Source organism: Nicotiana attenuata, chromosome 6 (assembly GCF_001879085.1).
Source record: "Nicotiana attenuata strain UT chromosome 6, NIATTr2, whole genome shotgun sequence".
Lineage (NCBI taxonomy): Eukaryota > Viridiplantae > Streptophyta > Magnoliopsida > Solanales > Solanaceae > Nicotiana > Nicotiana attenuata.
Genome location: NC_031994.1, coordinates 19180552 through 19205693, shown reverse-complemented (window position 1 = coordinate 19205693; position 25142 = coordinate 19180552). Strand labels below are relative to the sequence as shown.

Sequence of the window (25142 nt, the reverse complement as noted above, 5' to 3'; positions counted from 1 at the left end):
GGGGGGCCACAGCTTTCAAGAACACGAGTAGGCCTTCGCAAATGCGATGGTCAGTCGAGCATTGACTTTTGCGAACACGAAGAACACCTGACGCCTAGGTATATAAAGGGCTGAAAATCGGGATTTTAGCCATTTTTTTACTATTTTTCGGATCTAGATCACGGATTGAGGGGATTTTTGAGAGGATTTTCATTCCAATTTCTAAAGTTAGTAATTTTTACTTAGTTTTGACTTGTTTTCATGAATTCCCATAGATTTTCATTCCTAAATCTAGTGTTTTCTAGTGTAGAATTTGTGTTTTTTGAGGGAAAATCTTATGAGGGCTAACTTTGGGATTTGGACCTAGATTTGAGGTCTAATCTTAATACAAAACACATATTTGGACTTAGAGGTGAATGTGTAATCGAGATTTGATCTTGATTTTGGCTCGGGTTGACTTTTGTTATTTTTTTTCAAATATGTCAAAGATCGAACTTTTTTTATACTAGAGTAGTTTCTAAAGCTTATTTTGACTTATTGGGCATTATTTTACTAGATTCGAGTGATTTGGAGGCATGTTCTAAAGGGAAACCTGTGTTGGATTGTTGATTCGATTTTGAGAAAGGTAAGTGTCTTGGTTAACCTTGATTTTGAGGGAATTAGGATAAAATTGTGTTTATTTGCTATGTGCTATACGTGTTGGGGTGACGTATATGCAAATTGGCGAGTATATATTTGACTTGTTAAGGGTTAAGCATGAGGATAGAACTATGAGCCCGTTTGGATTGGCTTGTTTTAAGTGCTTTTAAGCCAAAATCGTTTTTAAGCCATTTTGTAGTATTTGGATAAAGTAAAAAAGTGCTTTTAAGCACTTGTTTTTAAGCTAAAATGACAAAAACAAGCCAAAAGCCAAAAGTTAGAATTCCTAACTTATGGCTTAAAAGCTATTTTGGCTTAAAAGTCACTTAAAACAAGCCCATCCAAACGGGCTCTATCTTACTTATGTCTTGTTGCTTTATGTATTTATGTCTTCTATGCTTTAATTATATTGTGAAACTCTTTGATTGTTCTTATCATGTTAATAGTTGTGTTGAGCTTGTTAGAATATTGGGCAGTAAGACTAATAAAATGTTGATTTGGCTATTGGTGAAAAAGTGAGGATTATTTTCCATATGGCAAATTATGTTCAATCACTCTTCTTGATATTGCTTATTCTTCCTACCTTGCTTGGTATTGTTTATATGCTTATATTTGGTGAAGAAGTATGCATTTTGCACGAAGGGTATTTCCATACTTATGCGAAAGAGTGATTATGAAGGGTACTTCTTTATATTATTACTAGTACACAAAAGGTGTTTTCGTGCTTGTAGGAAGAGTGATATGCACGAAGGGTGTTTGTGTGCTTGTGAGGTTGAGTAAAAGCAGGAACCATGATGTCGTGCCATTTATTTGATATCTCTTATTCCTTGCTTTTTACTATGCAGATTGAGAACTTGGTGACGTTATTTCATTATTGCATAGCCAATTTTTTGGATTTAAGTTGTTGTGAAAGGCTTGTTTGGTGTTATTTTGAAATTATAATCATTGTATTCCTCATTTGCTTCTTCCATTATTCCTCGTGTTATTACTTATTGCTGTTACACTTGTTTTCTTTTTTGTTATCTATTTTGCTATCTTACTTGATATTTTCCTTCGTTACCTTAATTGCTATACCACCCGTTATTCTTCCTCATTTTATAACTGCATAGGTTTGTATAGTGAGTGTCTTATCTTGTCCTTGTCACTATCTCATCGGGGTTAGACTTATATTGTGTTGGTGTACTCTTATGGATGTTTCAACACTAGAGTTGTACTCCTCGTCTCTTTCAACAAAACAAAACCATCTAAATCTAGTACTCCTATGGATGATTTAGCTCTACTAAAAGCAGCAGTATGGGCTTTGCATCAACATGGATCACTCTCCAATGGTCGTGAATATTTTCCCGCACCCTCTATAACATAAATACGTAAAAACCCTGTTTACTTCCTCCTTTAATAAGATCGGGATGAGGAGTGACATTCTACTGGACCTTGAGAATCACCTTTCACCGAATAAAACAGCACAAGAACCATAAAGGTATAAGTTACAAGTTATTAAGGAAGTTGATAAAATACAAGAATTGTCACAATATTCATCATTATCTTCACCAAATAATGTTTTTGTTCCAATACAACTAATTAGTACTACTAGTAATAGCACTAATAATATTTCCCTTCTTGATAAATATGAGATTGAAAGAATCTCAAGGGAGTTAAATCAATATATAGAAACTAGTCATGCTGCTCATCATGAGAATATTCTTGAGAAATAAATACTAGTGAGAAAAAGATCAAGAAATTTAAAGGGTTTTTGTTTAGATATAGAATGATAATGAATAAGTGTGGTTCAAGTTCACATGATGTAGTGGAGAGAAGAGTTTTCAGCAATTCACGGTCACCAGAAAAGTATTATTCATCGGCGATGATGGTGAACTTTGTGTAACGACTCAGCCGCTCGTATCGAGAGTTGTATCCCTGTTCTTCTATTTTTTGCTTCTTTTGTGCTCTACAGCTGTATTATGATGTACCGGGTTAGTTGGTTTGGGTCCGGAGTGATTTCAGGATGAAGTGAGACACTCAGTCTCTTATTTGAAAGCTTAAGTTGGAAAAGTCGACCGAATGTTGACTTATGTGTATACGACCTCGGATTCAAATTTTGATGCCTCTGTTAGCTTTGTTAGGTGATTTTGGACTTAGGAGGGCGTCTGGAATGTGATTTGAAGGTGCGTAGTAGAATTAGGCTTAAAATGCCGAAAGTTGTAATTTTAGAAAGTTTGACCAGGAGTGGACTTTTTGATATCGGGGTCGGATCGAATTTCCGGAAGTTGGAGTAGGTTCGTGGTGTGATTTATGGCTTGTGTGTAAAATTTGAGCTCAATCGGACATGATTTGATAGATTTCGACGTCGTTTGTAGAATTTGGAAAAATTCGGAGTTCATTAGGCTTGAATCCGTGTGTAATTCGTGTTTTGATGTTGTTTGATGTGATTTGAGGATTCGACTAAGTTCATATTGGGTTATAAGACTTGTTTGTATGTTTGGTTGAGGTCCCGGGGGGCCTCGGGTTGTTTTCGGATGGTTGAACGGACTTGATTTGAATTGGAAGAGCAGTTGAAGTTTTGCTGCTTTGTTGGTGTAACCGCACGTGCGGAGTAGGCACCGCAGGTGCGAGCTCGCGGAAGCGGAGAGGAAGGTCGCAGGTGCGGAGACAGCTAGGAGGGAGTAATTCCGCATAAGCGAGGCCAGGGCTGTAGATGCGCGTTCGCATGTGTGGAACCTGGAGCGCAGGTGCGAGCCGTGGGGGTTCAAGTGACTTCCGCAGAAGCGGCATTCTCACCGGAGATGCGGGACCGCAGGAGCAGAAAATTAGGCCGCAAGTGCGAAAAGCCTGGGCAGAACATATAAATACGGGACTTCGAGATTTTTCACCATTTTCACATTTTGGAACTCAGATTTTGGAGGATTTTGAGGAGGATTTTGAAGTGATTACTGAGGTAAACTCCTTGTGTCTATTTATCTTCGATAATGGTGTTTCCTTACTGATTTTGTAGCTAGTTGGTGAGTTTTTGAAGTGAAATTGGGAGTTTAGGGCTTGATAATTGGAGAGTGAATTTTGAGAATTAGGATGACCAAATGGTGTCGGATTTTGATAAATTTAGTATGGTTAGACTCGTGAGTGAATAGGATTTCGGGTTTTGTGACTTTTGTCGGATTTCGAGACGTGGGCCTAGGGGCCGGGTTGAGCCAATTTCGGATTTTTGGGTCTAATTTGGTGGTTTTCTTATGGAATTGATCCCTTTAGCCTATATTAATTGTATTGTACTGCTTGTGGCTAGATTCGTGACATTCAAAGGTCGACTCGCGAGGCAAGGGCATTTTGGAGTAGAGATTCGCTCGGATTAAGGTAAGTAACAATTATAAATTTGGACCTGAGGGTATGAAACCCCAGATTTAGTGTCGTGTGATTATTTTGGAGGTTACGCACATTCTAGGTGACGACATGTGGGCGTGCACCGAAGGGATTGTGACTTGGTCCGTCCCGTGAGACCGTAATGTGAATAGTTTACTGTTAACTACGTGTTTTCTCTGTTGTATGGAGATTTGACTGAAATTCATGTTAGAAATCATGCTTAGGCCATATGACATCATTGTCGGGACCGGTTGGGGTCGTGTACTTGTTGAATTAGTTGTTATTTGTTGTCTTGTACTCGGTCATGATTTTACTTGCGTACCATACCTCCATCTCTTCTTATTCCTTGTTGATACATGTTATTATCTCTGTTTGGGATGATTTATATATTTTCTGAGAGCCCGAGAGACTAGGGAGGTTAATGACTGAGGGCCTTGGGCCTGATGGTGAGATATTGATACCACAGCATGTACGTTGTCTGTGCAGCACGTAAGTTGTCCGTGCGGATCTTGATTTGATATTATAGCACGTGAGTTTTCCGTGCAGCACGTGAGTTGTCTGTATGGATTATAGCGTTTGGGCTGTAGGAGCCCCTCCGGAGTCTGCACACCCCCAGTGAGTGCAGGTACCTATTAAGTCTGAGTACTGAGGGCTGAGAGCCGAGTGATTGAGCTATTGAGACGAGTTGAGTGACTGTTGCCTTGAGAGTCCGTACTTGCTTTCATTGTTGTTGTACTTAGCTGATATCTGTCATTGTTGTGAAATTCTGGAAGATTTTATATCTGGTTTACTTGAACTTGAAACTGTATAAAACTGATTTGACTTAAACTGCCGGATTTGAAAGTATGCCTACTCTTTACTGAAATTACTGAAATGAACTGTACTTGTATAGCTCGCCACTGCTTCTCAGTTCCTTATTTGTTTCTGTTACTTACTGATTTGGTTGTACTCACGCTACACCTTGCACTTCATATGATAATCCAGGTGTGTCCGATCACGGAGGACATTGAGCTCGTGCGTGGTCGATTACCGGAGACTTACGAGGTAGCTGCCGGCGTTCGCAGTCTTTGTTCTCCTTCTTTGCTATCTTTTCTGTATTGACATTTAGACAGAAACTATTGTAAACATTGTTTCTTAGACCGGGGGTCTAGTTGCTCATGACTTGGTGACACCCCAATGTTTGGAGCTATCTTTCCGCATTATATTTTGAGTTTAACTCCTGTTTTTTATGAAAACTCTATTATGGAAAAGCTTTTGGTTTATCTTTTATGAATGTCATGACCCGAATTTCCCACCCTCGGGAGTCGTGATGGCGCCTACTAGTGAAAGCTAGGCAAGCCAACCAATTGAATTATTTACCTTGTTTCCATTTTAATCCGTCAACAGTTAAGAACCAACATTTAATAAACAACAGAATTTAATAAGCGGAAGACTGAAATGCAATGTTATAATAATGCTACCAATACCAATCCATAAACAAACTACCCAGAACTGGTGTCACAATTTCACAAACTATCTAGGAATACTACAAATAAGGGTCTGAAAGATTTAAACAACACTGTCTCTAGAATACATGAAAGAAACAGAATGAAAAGATAGAAGGAGACGCCAAGGCCTGCGAACGCCTGCAGGACTACCTCGGGTTGCTTGATGAACTAGAAGTAGCAACCTCACTACGGTCTGAAAGCTACAGCACCAGGATCTGCATAAAAGAGTGCAGAGTGTAGTATCAGCACAACCGACCCCATGTGCTGGTAAGTGCCTAGCCTAACCTCGGCAAAGTGGTGACGAGGCTAGGACCAGACTACAAAATAAACCTGTGCAGTTAAATCATATACAGCGGAAAAATAAAGGCAGAAATTTACAATTTAAAAGTAAGAAGGGGGAGGGAGACATGTTGCGGGGATATCAAGTAACAACAGGAAACAAATAAATAACCGTAAAGAACACCATAACTCAAATATCAACAATAATCAGGAAATCAAGACAAGTGCACGGCATCACCCTTCGTGCTTTTACTCTCGTCCTCACCAAATATCAATATAATCAACACGGCATCACCCTTCGTGCTTTTACCTCACATAATCATGGCACGGAATGATCCTTCGTGCATTATCACTCATATAAAGGCACAGAATGGTACATTGTGCGGCACGGCATCACCCTTCGTGCATTAACACTCCCTTACAAATATCATGCACGGCATCACCCTTCATGCTTTAATACTCACTCACCAAAATAATGCACGGCATCACCCTTCGTGCTTTAACACTCTTCCTCACCCAAACAACAATTACAAATAATAAGGGCAAGGAATTAAATAGAATCACAATAAAATTACAATAGAAATCCTGGCAAGGGAACAATATCAAAAGCAACAACATCCCGGCAAGGGAACAATATTAAAAGCAACAACATCCCGGCAAGAGAACAATATTAAAATCCTCTTCTCTTTTTTACATTTACTTCACAACTCAATTTACCACTTGAGCGAACGCTCTACAATACTCAATTACCAATGATACTTTCACAATTCGATTCACAACTTGAGCCAACGCTCTACAATGTTCAAATACCAATGATACTTTCACAAGCCTTGTTCAACAATAGGAATATCACATAAGGCATGAACAATACAAAACGGAGTCACATTAATCATAGTATAAGACTCACGGGCATGCTTGACACCAACGTATAGATACTCGTCACCATGCCTATACGTCGTACTCAAAAATTAGCACATAGCAAATAGGATACGACTCCTAATCCCTCAAGCTAAGGTTAGACCAATCACTTACCTCGATGCCACGAACACAATTCAAGCCTCAAATACCGCTTTACCTCTTGACTCCACCACCAATTCGCTCGTATCTAGCCACAAGTTACTTAAATATATCAATAAATGCTAAATGAATCAATTGTAATGCATGAAAATAGATTTTCTAGAGTTTTTCCCAAAAAGTCAAAAATCGACCCCGGGCCCACATGGTCAAAATCCGAGGTTCCGACCAAAACCCGATTACCCATTCTCCCACGAACTCAAATATATAATTTATTTTGAAATCGGACCTCAAATCGAGGTCCAAATCCTCAAAATTTGAAAAACCTAAGTTCTACCCAAAACACCCAATTTTCCCCATGAAAACCTTTGATTTTGAGTTGAAATCATGAGAAAAGATGTTAAAGAATAATAAAAACGAGTTAGAAATGACTTACAATCGATTTGGAAGAGTGCTTGTCTTTGAAAAATCGCCCAAAGGTGTTTAGGTTTTGAAAGGGTTTGAAAAATGGTTGAAAATGCGTCTAAGTTATGATTTTGCAGGTTGCAGATGTCGCAATTGTGACCAGGGTTCGCAATTGCGAACCCCTCAGAGTGTTAACTTCACAAATGCGAAGCTTTTGTCGCATTTGCGACCCAGTATAATTCCGGTCACCTTCGCATTTGCTAGGGACCTTTCGCAAATGCGACATCGCATTTGCGATACAAACGCCGCATTTGTGACCAAGGCAGCTCAGGTCGAAATTCGCATTTGCGAGCTCGCATTTGCGAGCTCGCATTTGCGAGCCAGGCTTCGCATTGCAGACCTGCAACATACCAGCTGAAAACTTGCAACTTCCTAAGTTCAATTCCACTTCGTGGCCTATGCAAAACTCACCCGAGCCCTCGGGGCTCCAAACCAAACATGCACACCAACCTAAAAATATCATACGGACTTGCTCGTGCAATCAAATCATCAAAATAACATCAACAACTATGAATTGAACCACAAATTCATGAAATCATCCAAGAATACCCAAAATTCCAATTCCTCAACTTTAAGTCCGTTTTATACCAAACCAATCCCGATCTTTACCAAATTTTACAGATTCAACCAAATTATTATTTCAAACTTGTACCGGGCTCCGGAACCAAAATACGGGCCCGATACCATCAAATTCAAACATATTTCATTTCCAAAAACTCATATATATTCCAGAAAATAATTTTCTTTAAAAATTCATTTCTCGGGCTTGGGACCTCGGAATTCGATTTCGGGCATACGCCCAAGTCCCATATTTTCCTACGGACCCTCCTGGACCGTAAAATTACGGGTCCGGGTCCGTTTACCTAAAATGTTGACCGAAGTCAATCTAAATTCATTTTAAAAGTAAAATTCATCATTTTTCACAGATTTTCACATAATGACTTTTCGGATACACGTCCGGACTGTGCACGCAAATCGAGATGAGACAAAAAAGGAAGTTTTAAGGCCTCGGAACACAGAATTTACTTTCAAAACGACTGATGACCTTTTGGGTCATCACAATGAAATATCGAAGTATTTTGAAAATCGGCTTGCCTAGTACCATCGATAGGCGCCATCACGACAGGTTAAGGATTTGGGTCGTGACACTTTGCCTCCTGCTAGAGAAAGCATGTCTGGTTGGTTAGTTGTTGTTAAAAGTTTGAAGTTAATTAATTGAGAATACATAGGTTCATGATTAGAGGCGAATTTATAATTTTAATTTAATGAGTTTGATATTTAAGGTCTTTAGACATTATGAGTTCAGATTTGATATTCTATGGAAAATTTGGCATGTTTTTTCATATATATTAGTATATTATGTTTTACGTCAAAAATATTAGGTATAAATGAAAGAGTTGATGAAAGGCTAGACCCGTCCCTGATGACGAGGTCTGTAAAAAATTTTGGTTTAACTATCAGCTCTCCAAACTCCATAGTTCAATGGCCGACTAATCTGCATTTATGTCGCATAGGCCCTACTAAAAGAGAAAATGCTTCTTAACATGTTTTTTTTTCTTTTCAATTTTTATTTCTATGCCTCGAACTAGAAACCTGCTATTGAAGGTAGAGGAAATCTCATCCACGCATTCTACCACACTCCTAGATGGTATTAGTGTGTAAGTTTTGATATAGGCATAAATGCCCAATACTTAGATAGATTTAATTTGAAGTATTTTATTTGAATGCATGTCATCCAGATATTAAATTTGAATACATTCTTATTAAGTTTGGTGATATTTTTGGAGGTTAAGAATAAATGGTTCTGTTCTATTGCTACTTCAAATATGTTTTTCTTTATAAATTTTGTATGTCCAAGATGGCTTTTTAACAATTCAATTCCAATTTCATTCACTACGATATAACATGTGACAAGTTGCTATTTTAATTATTACTTTAAATTTAAATGGTATCTTCTGCAGCTAACCATGATAAATGCTTTATTGTGTGGGGTTTGATTGCTTTAAAGCAGTGAGACGGGAGCCAAAGTGCTCATAAACAAGGGACTATGCAGGAAACAAAAGGACATCTAATCTGTTACATGGAAAAAAATGACAAATGATTTTTCATATATTTATTTCTACAAGAAATCAGGTTATTTTTATAGAAAAATCTCACTTTATACCCATTAATTCCAAACTATTTACCCTTTAATGCTCATGCCCAAATTATTTACTTCTCCTACTCATGCGGCCCAAACTATTTACCCGGTCCGTTATTCATTTATTCTATCCTCACCAACCGCAATAAAGGGTTGTACGAGTATAGCTATACTGACAGCATTTATGACTTAAACTAGTAGATCTTTAAGATAAGCATTAATTCGTAACTTGAAGTTGTGCCCTCGTCCAAATTCTCAGTGTTGAAAGAAGAGCTACCATAGTAGGTAGTTTATGACTCTATAAGGGTAGAGAAATTTGGGTGAAAATCCAAGATTAAAGAAGGCTTGGTCTTAATTTTAGTAACTCCAGGTCCTTGAATTATTTCCTTGTTTGTTACTTCTTGACTTACTTGTAATTTGTTCTTACAAAATTGTTCTTCCATTTCCCTTATATCCTTCTTCAAAAAGAAATTAGATCTGATTATCTGAGAAGTTGGCCTCTGGCTAGTTTTAATTCTACTCCACATTTTCTTGATTGTTTTTTCCCTAACTCTTGCTCTTGCCTTGGCCCTTGACTTTCTTGCAACTAGCAAGATCTGTTGCCTCATTTTTACTTCTTTCTTTTCTTTTGCTAATCTTTTGGGCTTTCTTTCTAAACCCTCATTTGGTGTTGAAGAAGAACACAACTATCCAATAGTATACCGCTACGGTATACAATATGTTGTAGCAGTATATAGCTATACTGCAACAGTATACTATTATAGTCTATAGAGAAATTTTCACAAACCACTATTGTTTAGTGGTTATTAGCTAGTTGTAGCTACAATTTACGATATTACTTCCTATAGCTATGTTTTCAGGTTTTTTAGAGTGTATCGATGTATTTAAGCTATTGTATTCATGAATACAGTAGCATTTCTCGGCGTGAAACAGGGGATTACAGCTAGATAAATTATTGTATTCGATTGTATTCGACTGTATTCACGATATGTATTTGTGAATACAGTAACGTAAATAGCGCAATTCATGGTCTATTCAGCTGTTTTTAAACGGAAAGTGAATCAATTAACACAAATAGACTCCTAATATAACTCAACAAACTCAATTATAAATCTGAATACATAAATACATCTGAATACATAAATTATATTAATTAAAAAAAACATATGAATACATTCATGGAATATAGCGAGACAGTGAATACAATAAAATACATGAAATATAGTGAGATACATTGAAATACAATGGAAAAAAAAGACAATGAATACAATGAAGTACATAGAATACAGCGAGATACATTGAAATACAATGAAAGCCATATGTATTATATCAGCTCAATTCGAGTCCTTTTTCTTGTTTGTCACTATTACACCGACGCCGACGCCGACGCCGACAACAAACAGATAAAATAATTTTTACAGTTTTACAATTCAAGAAATTGGCATCTGTCGGACTGAAATCCTAGAGAGGAAAAAGGAAATTTAATTGTATTCAGAGAGTTGAATTTCGAATAGCGCCGGTCCGCCAATCTTCGTCGCCGGCTCCGACGAGCATAAATTATAAAGAAAAATATGTTAACACGTCCTTCTGCCAAGCTGGTATCTGAAGTAGGTCATGAGATCTGATTCGTTAAAACAAGCCATAATATATTTAGAAACGAGAGAAAGAGGATTTATGGATTTATGGCTTGAATAGAAACAATTTGATTGTCCTTCTATCAACGCGTCCGTCTCAAGACTACTACAAACTACTTATCTTCCTCAGTAGGCCATGAGATCTGATTCATTAAAACAAGAGAAATTTTCATGGAGAAAGACTGGAGTTGAGAGAGAGAGGGTGGAGAAAAATTTAAAAGAATGAGAGAGAAAAATAATACAAAGCGTATTTTATGGCTTAAGAGTAGTAGGTGACCATAAATAGATATTTGGCTATAAAAATTAAAAGGTTGTTATGGAATATAATTTTTTAAAAGGGTATTTATTTAAAATAAATAAAGTATCAACCTTTGCTATAGGAGGTAAAAATTCCTAGTTTATAATATACTGCAACGGTATATTGTAATAATCGAAGAAGAACACAGTTACCTTACAGGAAACCGCTACAGTATACAATATACTATAGGAGTAAATAGTTATACTAAAACAGTATACTATTATAGTATACAATATATTGTTATAGTATACTGGAAGAATATGCAATATACTGTAACAGTATGCTGTTATAGTATACAATATACCATAATAGTATACTTATTACCCGTAAATTCACTTGCCTTTTCCCTTTTAATTTGCTTTAAGTTTTTACCCAGTATGAGGGGCAAATTAAAAATTCAAATCTTTTTTTTCGTTTTGATTTATTCTATGACTTGAATTCCAAGACTTCTGACTTCTGCAAAACATTAATCTACCATTGGAGGACCTTGAAGCTTTGAAACTCATAAATTGGGTTTGTTGAGTTAGTGGTTATTTTGAAACTCAAAACAAGAATTTTCTTTTAACTCTTTGCGTACAATTGTATAACCTGTTGGTATAGCTATATACTATACTGGTATCATATGTTAGTTAATATTTTTTGGTTGTATTAGCTACATTTAATTGGTACACAATTTGATTTTTCTTTAGTAATAGTGTAAAAAAAGAATAATAAGAAATAGTGAAAACAGTAAATGAAATTAGATTATGAAGAGAAAAAGAATATAAAAAAAAAGAAGTTAAATGAAATTAGAAAAGGAAAAAAGAAAAAAATAAGAAGAAAACAAGAAAAAAGAAAAGGAGAAAAAAAAAAGAAAAAGAAAAGAAGCATAGAAATAAAAAAGAATTGGAGAATAAAGAAAAAATTTCCCTCAAAAACTACAATGGTTAGGAAATGTAATTAGTTTATGGGTAGAAAAATAAATGGATAGACAAGGGTAAATAATTTTATTTTTGTGGGTAACTATGTCATTATCCCTACTTTTATATAAGGTCATCAAACTTTTAGCCCGCAGCCAAAACTATTTACATACGGTAGCTGCATAAATATATAAAACTTGTATATTTATTATATATAACATACAAAAATTTATATATACACAAAAAGTATATATATTTTGGCTATTATTTCGGGAACAACTACGCAATGTCATTTTTCCGATAAAAAAAGGCCTGTAATGTTTGGGCATGTTTGAAATATATTACTTTAAATTTGTCAAAGGTGAACGCTTTTGATTTTCTTTAAATGTTTAGCAAAAGCTAGCTGTTAAATTTCATCAAAAAATGTGAGGAAAAAAGATTTAACTAAATACATCAGGCAAGTACCGTCAAATCCTAAAAACTACATCAAAAACTGAATTAGACAAAAATAACATAAATTGTACCTAAAATTTGGTAACAGACTTAAGAAATGAACCAAAACTACAGGAAAAAAAAAAAAATCTATGATTGTGTTTGGTATGAAAAAAAATATTTTTTAATTTTTTCATATTTGATTGACTTAAATATTTATTCCGCTAATTTTTTTTTTCCCACAGTTCTGGTCAAATTAATAAGTTAATTTGAAGATCAAAAGTGTTCACATTGTGGCAAACTATTTTAGACCATTTCTGTCATTTTTGTCAGAAATGTTCACAATGACCATCTCAAGAAGAGTACTAAAAAAGCCCCTTTCTCCTCCCTTACACCACCTCTCCACCACCACCACCCCCACCACCACCACCCCTCCATGGTTCACCCCACCCCCACCCCCACCTCACCAACATCAAGATTCATCAGACCCAATACTCAATACCCTTTCAGAAGCCACAAAAAACTCTCACATTAAACCCCTTAAAACTTCCCTTAAAACCCTCCTCCCATCTCTTAAACCCCAACACATAATCAACCTCATTAACCTTAATCCTCATTCTTTAACCCCTTCTTCTCTCCTTTCTTTCTTCACATGGCTTTCTTCTACTTCTCACAATTCAAAATATTGCCACACACTTCACACTTATTGCACTATGGCCCTTTTTCTTTACACCCACAAAATGAATTCACAAGCTTACTCTTTTATCCACACTATTGTTTCAAGAAGAGGTAAAGACTCTGCCTTTACTGTTTTTCAAGCAATCTTGAAAGCTAAAGGTACCAACTTTACATCTTTTGTGAATGTTTTAAATGGACTTATTGCTGCTTATTTGGATTTGGGGTTTGTTTCTGATGCTATTCAGTGCTTTAGGCTTATCCAAAAACATAAAATTAGGTTCCCATTTCAAGGTTGTACTAAGGTTCTTGAATATTTAATGAAGCTTAATTCACCAATGGTAGCTTTTGATTTTTATAAGGAGATTTTGGAATATGGGTATCCTCCAAGTTTGTATTTTTTTAATGTTTTGATGAGTAAGTTGTGTAAGGAAGGTAAAATGGTGGAAGCACGGTCGGTGTTTACGGAGATGTGGAAGAGGAATTTGAGACCTAGTGTTGTTAGTTTCAATACTTTGATAAATGGGTATTGTAGATTAGGTGATATTGATGCAGGGTATAGGTTAAAAAGAGAAATGGAGGAAAGAGGAATTTTGCCCGATGTTTATACTTATAGTGCTCTGATCAACGGGCTTTGCAAGACCTTTTGGATGAGGGACGCGAACGAGATGTTTAATGAGATGTGTGTAAAAGGGTTGGTTCCGAATGTTGTTATATTCACGACTTTGATTAATGGCCATTGCAAGGATGGTAGCATCGTTTTGGCCATGGATGCTTATCAACAGATGCTGACGCAAGAGGTGGAACCGGATTTGATTACATATAACACACTTGTCAATGGACTTTGTAAGAGTGGGGATTTAGGGGAAGCGAGGAAGCTCATTCATGTAATGATTGAAAAGGGTTTGAAGCCTGATAAGATCACATACACGACGGTTATTGGTGGATGTTGTGCAGAGGGAGATTTAGATGGAGCATTTGAGATCAAGAAAATGATGTTTGATAATGACATTGAACTAGATGATGTAGCATATACAGCTCTTATCACAGGTTTGTGTCGGCAAGGGCGAATGGTTGATGCTGAGAGGATTTTAACTGAAATGTTGAATGCTGGTTTAAAGCCTGATGACCCTATTTATACTATGGTAATCGATGGTTTTTCCAAGAAGGGAGATGTTAAGATGGGTTTTAAGTTGCTAAGGCAGATGCAAAGTAATGGACATGCGCCTAATGTTATAACTTACAATGCTCTTTTAAATGGTCTATGCAGACAAGGACAGATGAGAAATGCTGAAATGTTATTACAAGCCATGCTTAATCTTGGTTTGAATCCAGATGACATTACCTATAACATACTGTTGGATGGGCATTGCAAGTATGGAAATCCTGATGATTTTGATAAGCTACGTGGTGAAATGGGGCTTGTTCATGATTATGCTACTTATACTTCACTAATTGGTAGCTTAAGTAGGAGCTCGAAACGTCAGGCCAGGAAGTGATGCATTTAATAGGAGCACCCAAGACTACCATCTTAACTGCCTTTTAGTAGGTGGATTTCATTCCATAAGTTAATTACCCTGTGAATAATGATCATTGGAGTGATGCAAGATGTTATCCAAATAGTATTGAATGGATCGGCGGATGTTTCTCCTGGATTGTGAATGATGCTGTAAGATGGATTCCAACTAATGCAATCTTGGTATACATTGAGATGATGTTAGGTTTTGATGGCTTGTGATGTCCTGTGGTATCCAGGTATATATTCATTACCTCACAAAACTGCTAGAAAAGAGTAATTTCGTTTATTTCTTCTTCTTGCTATACCATTCTTTGTCTAATAATATCAAAAGAGAAAAAGTCAATAGTTTATATGAACCGTTGCGTGCATACAAGTATTTTTTAACAAGGATGCTTCATTTTTTTTTTTTTTGAGATTATCGTATCACAAACGAGACAGTTGATTCATAGAGGGAAATTACTTTTAGCGTGGCAAAGTAAAAACAAGGAAGGTATATTGCAATTAAACAACTCTCGATAACGGAGGTGGTTGAATTACCATGGACCACTATCTTGAGCGGCACCCTCCGCTACTTCCACCAATATTTCTATTTCTATTCATGATAATTCTTGACTTATTTGATACATGTTGATCATAGACTTCTTTTCTGGCTTGATGGTTTCCTTGATCAGGTAAATTAGAGGTTTCATTAATAATGCATCCAATAGAAGCCAAAATTACATCAGTGAGCAAAAAATTGGTTAGCTCCTTTAAAGTGAATCTCCTATATGCATTCGAAGAATCTCCTTGATTTTTGATTGATGATTGATGATGTACTTACATTGTCTTGACACTTAATGGAACCTAACGAAAGTGAAATACTATGCCGGAAGTGCTTTGAACTTTTGACTTAACAATCCCAGTCCAAACCATTATTAGACTGACCCATTTCCAGAACATTGTGAATTCAACCAAGCCGCATGGCAGTCCGGCAAAAACAACATTACCGAAATACAACATATTTTGGTTTGTTTTGCTTGTACTATTCATTCTGTCTAGTTTTTCATGTACGAAGTTGGTTTCATTGTTTAGGCATATTAATTAAGCTACTTTTGGGATTGTTCAACTCAAGTATCAATTGTAAGATATGTGTGTAAAGCCCAAGTTTCTAAACTTGCAATTTTGCGCTTTCACCTCTTTGTCGCCCTGATTAAACTTTTTTCTCTGTGTGGATTCTTTAAAGAACGTTTCAGCGTCTTTATTGTCTATTATCTTATTACCTTTCTTTCGTTTTGCAGTGTATTGCCTTTCATTCTTTGAGGAATTTTTGAATTGCAATCTCAACATGTCAGTGCGCTTCCCTCAGGACATGTGAAAAGTGTCTCACAGATACCTATTCTTAAACCAGTCCATCAAAATTGCAGTGTGCATACGCCAGTGATGAAAAGCGATCTGTTTCTCTGCAATTTGAAAATGCCTAAAAATCTACTAGAGGAAGCAAGTATATCATTTTTCAGCCTCGAGGATCTATCATATGCCATGGAAATTACAAACAGAACATGAGTAAGCTTCAGATGTGTGACATTCAATGATGACCTATGCCAAGTTCAACAGCTTTGTTGAAAATGCAAGTTCAGGCTCAGAGATAGAAACAGATTTCGGGTATCCTTGTCTCACTCCTAAGCTGATAAACGTACAGAGACCTAATCCGAGCTGTCTTTCCATTTGCAATGTTATCTAAATATGCACAGGGAAAACAGTTCCAGGTGTTTGTATTTCATCAGTTAGTTTAAGTGGGGTTCGGCAGGGCGGCTCTTTGACGCATAGTAGCTGCAAGAAAAATAGGGCTGTTTCGATTTTTGACTGACAAGTGCAGATGAAACACTTTTGAATAAGTATGTGTACATGCAAAAGAAAACTCAGCCTGTAGTCAAAATTTACATAAAGAAGGGAGAATTATTTCAAAGTGGTTCACGTAGCTTAGCTGGACTGAAAATCCTTGTGTGGTTCGAAACTACATCCACTTTACAGCAAAGAAAGAGAATATGGGGTAGAGAAATTAATCAATTCATCAGGCTCATCATCCGAAGATTGCAAGTTCTAATCCTGTCCCTGCCGAATCAGTGGAACATTGTTCACTAGGATAGAAGGCGGGTAATGCCAATTGACAAAGTGATGTTAAGCATCCCTATTGGTACGAAAAGAGGGGCCGTGATAATATCATCTACGTACTGCTCTTCGTTAAGTAGATTCGATAAGACTTGATTCGCTCCTAGCCACTCCGGGGTACCATAGCATGTCGAAAATAAGGGGGGAGATACTCGATGTGACCACTCCCTTTGTTGGGGGATTGCCGCCCTGCTCTTTGAGTTTTGACTTGCAAGTATCCGTTGGTTCACTACTTCTTAACGTGTCTATACAATTTATGTAAAATCGTGTGTACGCCATTGGTCGAATCATTCTTTTATATCTTCTCAATTGGTCTAGCTATCTCAAGTTTCGTAGTTTTTTGAGAGCAAATGGTTGAATTATAACTCATTGCGCTCTAATTTGATGAAATGGAAGACCGTCTAGACCAAATTACTAAATTCAGATCCATCAAGTATCCAAATGGTATATAGGTGAAGTTGTTGTATGCCAAATATAGCTTGGGTTTGAACAATTTTTTACCTCAAAATTTATGAATTGAGTTCCTTTCAGTGTGGAACAAGATTATGAACTAGTTATATATATATATATATATATATATATATATATATATATATATATATATATATATATATATATATATATATATATATATATATATATAATACTTATTTACTTTATATATACTTATTAGAAGAGGGAACACATGCATCTCTCCGTCAACGTGTGTGTTCCCTTGAATTTTCTAATTTGTCTTGGGGTATTTTTGTAATTTCATTAATTTACAGCTCAACTTTATTGTTGCTGACTCTTTCTGCCGTTGGAACAACACGTGGACTCCGAATTCCTCAAAGCTAAAAACTCCATTCAACAGAACTTGTTAGAAGCATCCACTTCCGAAATAACTAAAAAATAACGAAGAATGGAAAGAGGGCAACATCAATTGCCCCAAAATCCAGCAGACCTCACCTAATAATTCTAACGCAATTTGAGCAGTCAGCCTTTTTCGATTCACATCTACCACAAAGGGCAGGTTTTTTTCATTTTATTTATGCTTTCTGTTCTACTTTTTCTTCTTCTGCAAAAAGATCAGATCTTTGGGGTTTTGGCTTGATTAGCAATCTTTTTATTCAGTTTAGTCTTAAGATTCGTTTCAGAAAGGTGAAAACAAACTGAGGTTGGGTTCTGATTTGTTCTCGGTTTTTATTAATTTGTTTATTTTGGATTTTTTATGTGAATTCTAACTTCTCTTCAATTTTTTTATTTTGTTGCTATTCTACTTTCTTTAAAAGATGTAAAATACAAGTTGTTGACAAATCCGCCCTAAAATTAGCAGAGAGATCAACGGGAGCACTTTCAAACAACCATTGTCCAGGACGAAAACGTAAGTTCACAAACATTTCAACTACATAGTAAAACTTCTACCATATCTGTAAAGACTTTCTCCATCTTAGATGATAACAAATTGCAGGAAGACCAAATCTGCATCATAACATATGGTCCTGAAGTCCCACATTATGACAACCTGTTCAAACATTTCCACACATACCTCATCCCAGCAGCTAAAGTTAGGGAACCGTCACGTTTTGCAATACCCATGCATAGATTCGAATGGGTCGTCGATACCTTCAGTATTGCCGAAGAAGTTACAGAGAACAGTGAAGAAGAATCAATGTTACCGTTGCCTACGAGATTAAACATGGTGTCGTTTGCCAATATGGAGAAACAGATTCCAGGAGATGAATTCGGTAAACAAATATGACTTTATACAATTTCATTTTTTGGTATAAAAAAGTCGTGCTTCTTCATTATCAAATTTAAATAATTGCATCCTACTTTTATACGCACATGTTTTTTTAAAGCGAGACCTGGTGGCAGTTGTGGCAAGTTGCGGTACCATGAAATATTAGGGGAGCGAAACAGAAGATTTCAAGAGGTTATTCTCATATACGACACGTAAGTAATATACACTTTAACTACCTCTAACAACAAAATATGTATTTAACACTGCATTCTTAATTTCATAGGAAAAAACCTTTTCTGTTTACTATATGGGGAGAATTGGCTGACAATGATGGAGCTGAACTAGTGCAGCAGCTACATAGGTATCCTGTCATTGTTGCAAAACGAATAGCTGTTTCTAACTTTAAATAAGGTATTCCCAAGTAACATTACATCACACATGTACATTAATTAATGTTTAGCTTCATTCATTAATAACTATCTGCAGAGGTCCGACTAACAACAAGGTTCAACTCCTCAATCTTAATCGACCATTTGTACCTGCAGGCAGCAAAGCTAATGAATTGGTATGAAACAGGTTTTATTTGCACACCAATACGTTCCATTTTTTAATACCATATTATACCAAAAAACTCACAATATCTACTATTACATCGCAGGGCAAATGACAACAAGCAGATGCTAATTGAATACACTCTCAAAAGTACATCAGAATCGTCTTCGATACTAAATGTTGCACCTTTTGAAGATCAAATAGTTCCCATTTCAAGCATTCCTTCACAGTTCACCATGAGTATATTAAAGCATATGACTCGGGCTTGGCATCGATTGTTCTTTTGCTTCTATATCGGATTAGAAATAGCCTCTTGCGAGTTATTCTATGTCGTAATTACTAAGTAGTATCTTCTTATTATTTTCTCACAGGCACACAATTTTTATGTTGAAGGAGAAATATCGTTGCCAAGCGAATTCCAGTTTTTCTTTGTACTTTTATGCTCTGAGTGTCACATCTAGCACGAATCAAGCGCAAAAAGAAAGTTCTCTGTATCAACTGCAAGCTAGAAAGAACGCTGATTCCAAGGTAATAACAGTTCTTACCATTAACATATTATGACTAACGACATCTGATAGCTAAAACTTTATTATCGCACAAACACAACATTGTAGATGTGAATTTGAAGTTGACATCACAGACGGGTGAAACAATAACAATAGTAGTGTCAGACAAACTAGTTGAAAGAATGATTCACTGACAGCAGACCAAATATATGAAACTACCATTATCAAGGTGCATATACTAACAACTCTAGAATCATTTTGCGTCACTCGAATTAATTTAAAATTCTCACTTTGTCAATTCTGTGGTAAACTTTTTTCCATAGAAACAACTGTTACCTGTTGAGCATATCAGAGAGCATCTGCTATACAAGCTGTTCAAAATTCATTTACAAAAATCACTACTCAGAACACCAGATAGACCACCTAGTACGTTTGTCATCTTATCTTACACGCAGAAACAAACTGTCTTCGACCTGGCACAATCTTCAACGTCAGCTACTATTGGCGAGGGAAGTAAAAGAAAGGTAGAATCAATCAGTACTTCTGAAGAAGCAGATCGCAGTCCATCGACACAAGATGAAAACCCAAGGAAGAAACCAAACGTACAATCAACAAGTCCTTTGCAAAAATAATCAAGGTTAGAAATTAACTTTTGATAGGCCATACTTTTTTTAAGAGCTTTTAACTAAGTTACTTTGTGTGTAAGAACAAAATCAAAGAAGGTGCACCTAATAAATAACCGTAAACACAAATAGTAAGTTCATATATAATAAAAGTTTTGTCGGGTAAAAAATGAACAACATTGTTTGTCCATCTATCTATGCATTCTAACTCTTTGTTAAAATTTAGCAGGATGACATTTGCAAATCTCGAAATCAATTTCTATCCATTAAAATGCTTATTTTATGTTAAAGTACACTTATGCATTTTGCTTATACGGTAAAGCCTATGTTGCTCGCGCTGCAGTACAATTTTGGAATTTTTGAACAATTCAAAACAAATTCTATGTCCAATGTCTTTACAATTCTTGGTCCAAATTACATGTTCTCAACTACTCTTTACACTTAACTCTTAATTTGTTGTTCATACAGATGCCTCATCAGATTTGAAGCGCAACAAAGGTCGCCTCAATGTTATTTGATAGCCTACAGCAGTTGTAATACTTGCATTCAAGGCAGACTTTGGTCGTGTTGTTTACAGTACAATCTTCCAGATTTTGTGTAAATAAGTACGTAGATTTTCATGAACTGTTTACTGCAGTACAATGTTTTACATTTTGTATACATAGCTAGACAAATTGACTCTTATCAAGGTAGATTTTGTTAGTGTTGTTTATTGCAATACAATCTTCCGCGATTTGTGTAAATAACTACGCAAATTTTCATGAACTGTTTACTGTTAGCTATACAAACTAACTCTTTGAATAATCTGGTAAATCCAAGTAGCTCCCATCTATATCTATATATAATATAAAGCTAGGCATAGATAAGGTGATGTGGCGCCTCTCTATGGCCTCCATTCATATTTATCTTTTATCTCTTTTTTGGGACTCTTTCCCTCTTACTTGTTTATTTATTAATAAAAAATGACAAAAGTGAAATAAGAAAAAGAGATGAAGTTTCAGGTTATGAGGAGATTTCAATTATGGATATAAAGAGAGTGCTATTATTAATTTATAATATATCAATTGTGAATAACATTATTGTGAGCTTCTAACGTTTCTTCCACATCTTTCACAATTAAATTACCTTAAAACATCAACAAATTTATTGTGTATTATGTATGATGATAGTGGAAAACTGAAAAGACTGTATATTGTATGCATAAATTTCTATGAATTTGCATCATATCCTTGCCATGGATATTAACGAGAAAATTAGCTACGAGATCGGTCTACCAACAATTGAGAAGGATAGGGCCAGCTCACAAAATTGAATTTATAGAAGTCCATGCACTTCCCTTTCATGACTAAAGGATCGGAGAGTACGTATCAATTTTTTATTGAAGAAGATATCAAATGAATAAGTTGAATCTACCGATTAGTGTTTATTTTTTGTGAGTTATTTTTATTAACAGGGTAAGACTACACAACAAAGGATTTGAATGGGGGCAGTTAAGCATATATATAGAATCATTTCTTTTTCCTATATGAGTCTATGGTATTTTTTTTATGAACTATCTTAAGGCCTTTAAATTAATTTGTTTCATGTTCTTTTCTCAAAGAAATCTGACTTTTGGGACGTAGTACACAATTCACTATATATATATATATATACACCAACGTTTGTGTTTCAAAAACGGCGGTTACTATTCCACCTTTCATAAATTTAATGCTTACCAACGATTGTGTTACAAAATTGTCGTTACTTAGCTTCGACAATTTCATATTCGGTATTTATGAGGAACAACAATAAATGGTAAAGATTCACACCCTATACTTATAAGGTCCTTCAACGTTTTTCAACATCAATATTATTAATTTAATGAATAGTATTCTCGAAAAGAGAGTCAAAACCTTTTATAATGTCCAGTAAGTTTTTTCATTAACTTTTAAGTTATGCCATACATCTTCATACTAAAAAAGAAAGAAAGAAAAGGCGGAAAAAAGAATATTATTGATTGTAAATTTGTAATAATACTGTTATTTTCTTTGCAGGTGGGACGAATTGGCTGGTTGATTCTTATTATCATTTTTTTTCTCTACTACAAGTTTGACCTCCCTTTGTTTTTAATTTCATGCCGTATATGACTATTTTATGAAGCCAATAATATATGTTTTTTTTAAGAACTAAATTATATTTTATTTAATTTCCCAAGCCAATATTTCTTGAGAACTTTTTCAAGAAATGAGCAAATTTGTTTAGATTTTATGAGATTTTTTCATACTTTTAATTATTTAGAGGATGGAAAGGAGCAGCTTTAGAGTGGAGGAGTAGCTGGTTATAAAGAAGGTGTTGAAAAGTGAGAAAAGAAGAAAGGAATAGTTAATAAATATTTTTTTGTTATTCACCAAAATAGTGTAAAATGAATGGGCAGGCAAGGAAGAAAAAAAAAATAAAGAAAAAAAAAGGTAAAAGCAACTAAAAAATAAAAATAAAAAATATAGAAAAGATTCATGTAATTTATTGTAATACCCTATATTTTTATGAAGGGTGTCTTGGTCATTAACAAATAATAATAAGAAACTACTACTACCAAAAAAAAAAGGATACAAGTGGGCTTAGCCCATTAACGTGACTTAAGTCACAAGAGTTAGGGAAAGAATCTGCCAAATTGAAAAAGGGGCAAGGGGAAAGGGATGAAGCATTCAGCTTCAAGAAAACGAAAAAAAATAACAGAAAGAGAGAAGGGAAGAAAGAGAAAAGAAGAAAAGAGAGGAAGAAGAACACAGCTTTGGACAAAGGCTTTAAGAAGAATTGGGGCTTGATATTAAAAATATTAAAGTTCTCCTACAACTCAAGAGGTTAACCTTCTTCTCTCATCTGTTAAATTATTTCACTGAATCTATGCAATTTCATGTAGTACAAAAGAATTCAACATCACCTTTCTCTTATATATACAATTACTATGGAGATAATAAGGCTTTAAAAGTTTGGTTTAAGCACTGATAGGTCTAATTTTAGAGGAATAAATTATACTAAATAGTTTGAAATTGATAGAATTATGGACTAGTTCTATGATTAAATATAAATTCACAAACTAAGACTCAAACATGAATCCCGATGATTGGGTATTCTAAATTAGTGATGGATTTAGCCTAGATGAGTCAATTAATATGAGATCGATATTATGTAATTATAGATTGATTGGAGGAATTTGTACGAGTTGCTTGAGGTGAAGCAGTTGGTATTTCGGCACGAGTACTGTGAGTAGTAATCTTACCATAATTTGTGTTTTCATAACCTGCATGGTTTATATATGATTTTGAAAATAAATGTATTACCGATGCTTTGAAATTGCATGCGGGACAAGTCCTTTACTTGATATGATACCGAACAGTTTACTTGAGATGTTTACCGATTAATCAAAATATTTTCACTGTTACTAGATATATTTTACCGTTACTTGAGATGTTACAGTTATTTGAAGTATTCTCATTGTTACTAGACATGTTTTACCGTTACTTGAGACATGATTACTGTTACCGAAATAAAATTACAAGATTTGATAAGAAATGATATGCCCTTTATTATTTTGAAAATGTTTTGTACGAGTATTTACTATTTGCAAGAAAGAGTATAAATGGGAGGAGACTTTGAAGGATCCCGCAGCTAACGGCGGGTTCGTTAGACCTGGTGCACCTTGTATTTATAGATTACCGATTACCCATTACAGTTATAGCCCTCGCTAGTGGGAAGGTAGAACTAGCATACAGTTACAGTTTTCCCTCGAGTAGGGACCTACAGTTATACTTGACTCCTTTTATGAAGGGGTCCACACAGTGATACAGATTACATGATCTTTTTTTGAAACCTCCCAAATAGAAAGATTTGCTATAACTCAGTATTTACAGAGTTTATTACTGAATTGTGAAATCGATTTTGTTACAGGAAACACATGATGAGACTGATTATTATTACCGTTTTAAAAAAGGCATTTTATCTTGTGATTATTATGCAAGCATGTTTTCTGACTTGTCCCCAATTAAAAACGGTTGTGGTTAAGTGTTATTACTCACTGAGCTAGCGACTCACTCCCCGCTATTTTTTTACAGAGACAACAGTTGACGCGAGCAAGGATTTCGTTAATTAAAGTACATGAGTTGATAGTTCCTGGCGAGCCCCGCATTTGTTCGTGTGGGCGAAGAGTTTATTTATTTATTATGGTCTTTTCTTTAAATTCTTAGAGTAGCTTCATAGTCATTTTTTTAGTGTCATGAGTATTATTTTGCTATTAGTCTTATGTGGAGTATCGTTCTTTATTATCAAAGTCGGAGATCAATTAGTATTCCTGGTTATTAGTGGGTTGATTAGTAATGGTGAAGACTATTTTAGTTAATTGATAAGTTGTCGATTGTTTGAATTGCTATTAGGATGTTTGGTTGCTGATTTGAGACAGGGAAAATTTTTGGGATAGTCCAAAAACAGGGGAAACTCTGTCCGATTTTCTGTAAAATGCCGATGATGCCGGTCACGATCCTGAATTGGGTCGTGACAAAGTTGGCATCAGAGCTTAGGTTATTCTTGTGACTAATGGAGCACACGTCGGTAGTAGAATCTCAATTATGGTTATGTAGCCAGCCATTCCCATAATCGTGATTCTGCGAGGGCGTGATAGAATGTGTCTTGTCTTTCTTTCCTATTCTTCCGTACGTGTGTGGCGATTAGGGTCAAATAACTGAATCTATCATTACTTATCCTATTCGTGTATGGCTCGGACCAATTACCATATAAAAATGCTACATA

The 25142-nt window shown here is 35.5% G+C and overlaps 1 protein-coding gene and 1 long non-coding RNA gene across 5 annotated transcripts; both read left to right on the top strand.

Moving 5' to 3' along the window:
* Positions 12959 to 17375, top strand: LOC109227665 (putative pentatricopeptide repeat-containing protein At1g09680). The gene is made up of 2 exons (XM_019392865.1): positions 12959 to 15044; positions 16086 to 17375. The coding sequence occupies exon 1, from the start codon at positions 12959 to 12961 to the stop codon at positions 14786 to 14788; it is 1830 nt and encodes a 609-aa protein (XP_019248410.1). The 3' UTR covers positions 14789 to 15044; positions 16086 to 17375.
* On the top strand, positions 17844 to 21062 carry LOC109228194. Of its 4 annotated transcripts, XR_002068330.1 has the most exons (10): positions 17844 to 18319; positions 18407 to 18683; positions 18798 to 18891; positions 18963 to 19090; positions 19166 to 19244; positions 19338 to 19471; positions 19603 to 19759; positions 19846 to 19966; positions 20061 to 20374; positions 20829 to 21062. It is a non-coding gene; the product is annotated as an uncharacterized LOC109228194 (long non-coding RNA). The 4 variants fall into 4 exon arrangements; XR_002068329.1 differs by having other exon boundaries at positions 18814 to 18891; positions 19338 to 19759; XR_002068328.1 differs by having other exon boundaries at positions 18963 to 19040; positions 19338 to 19759.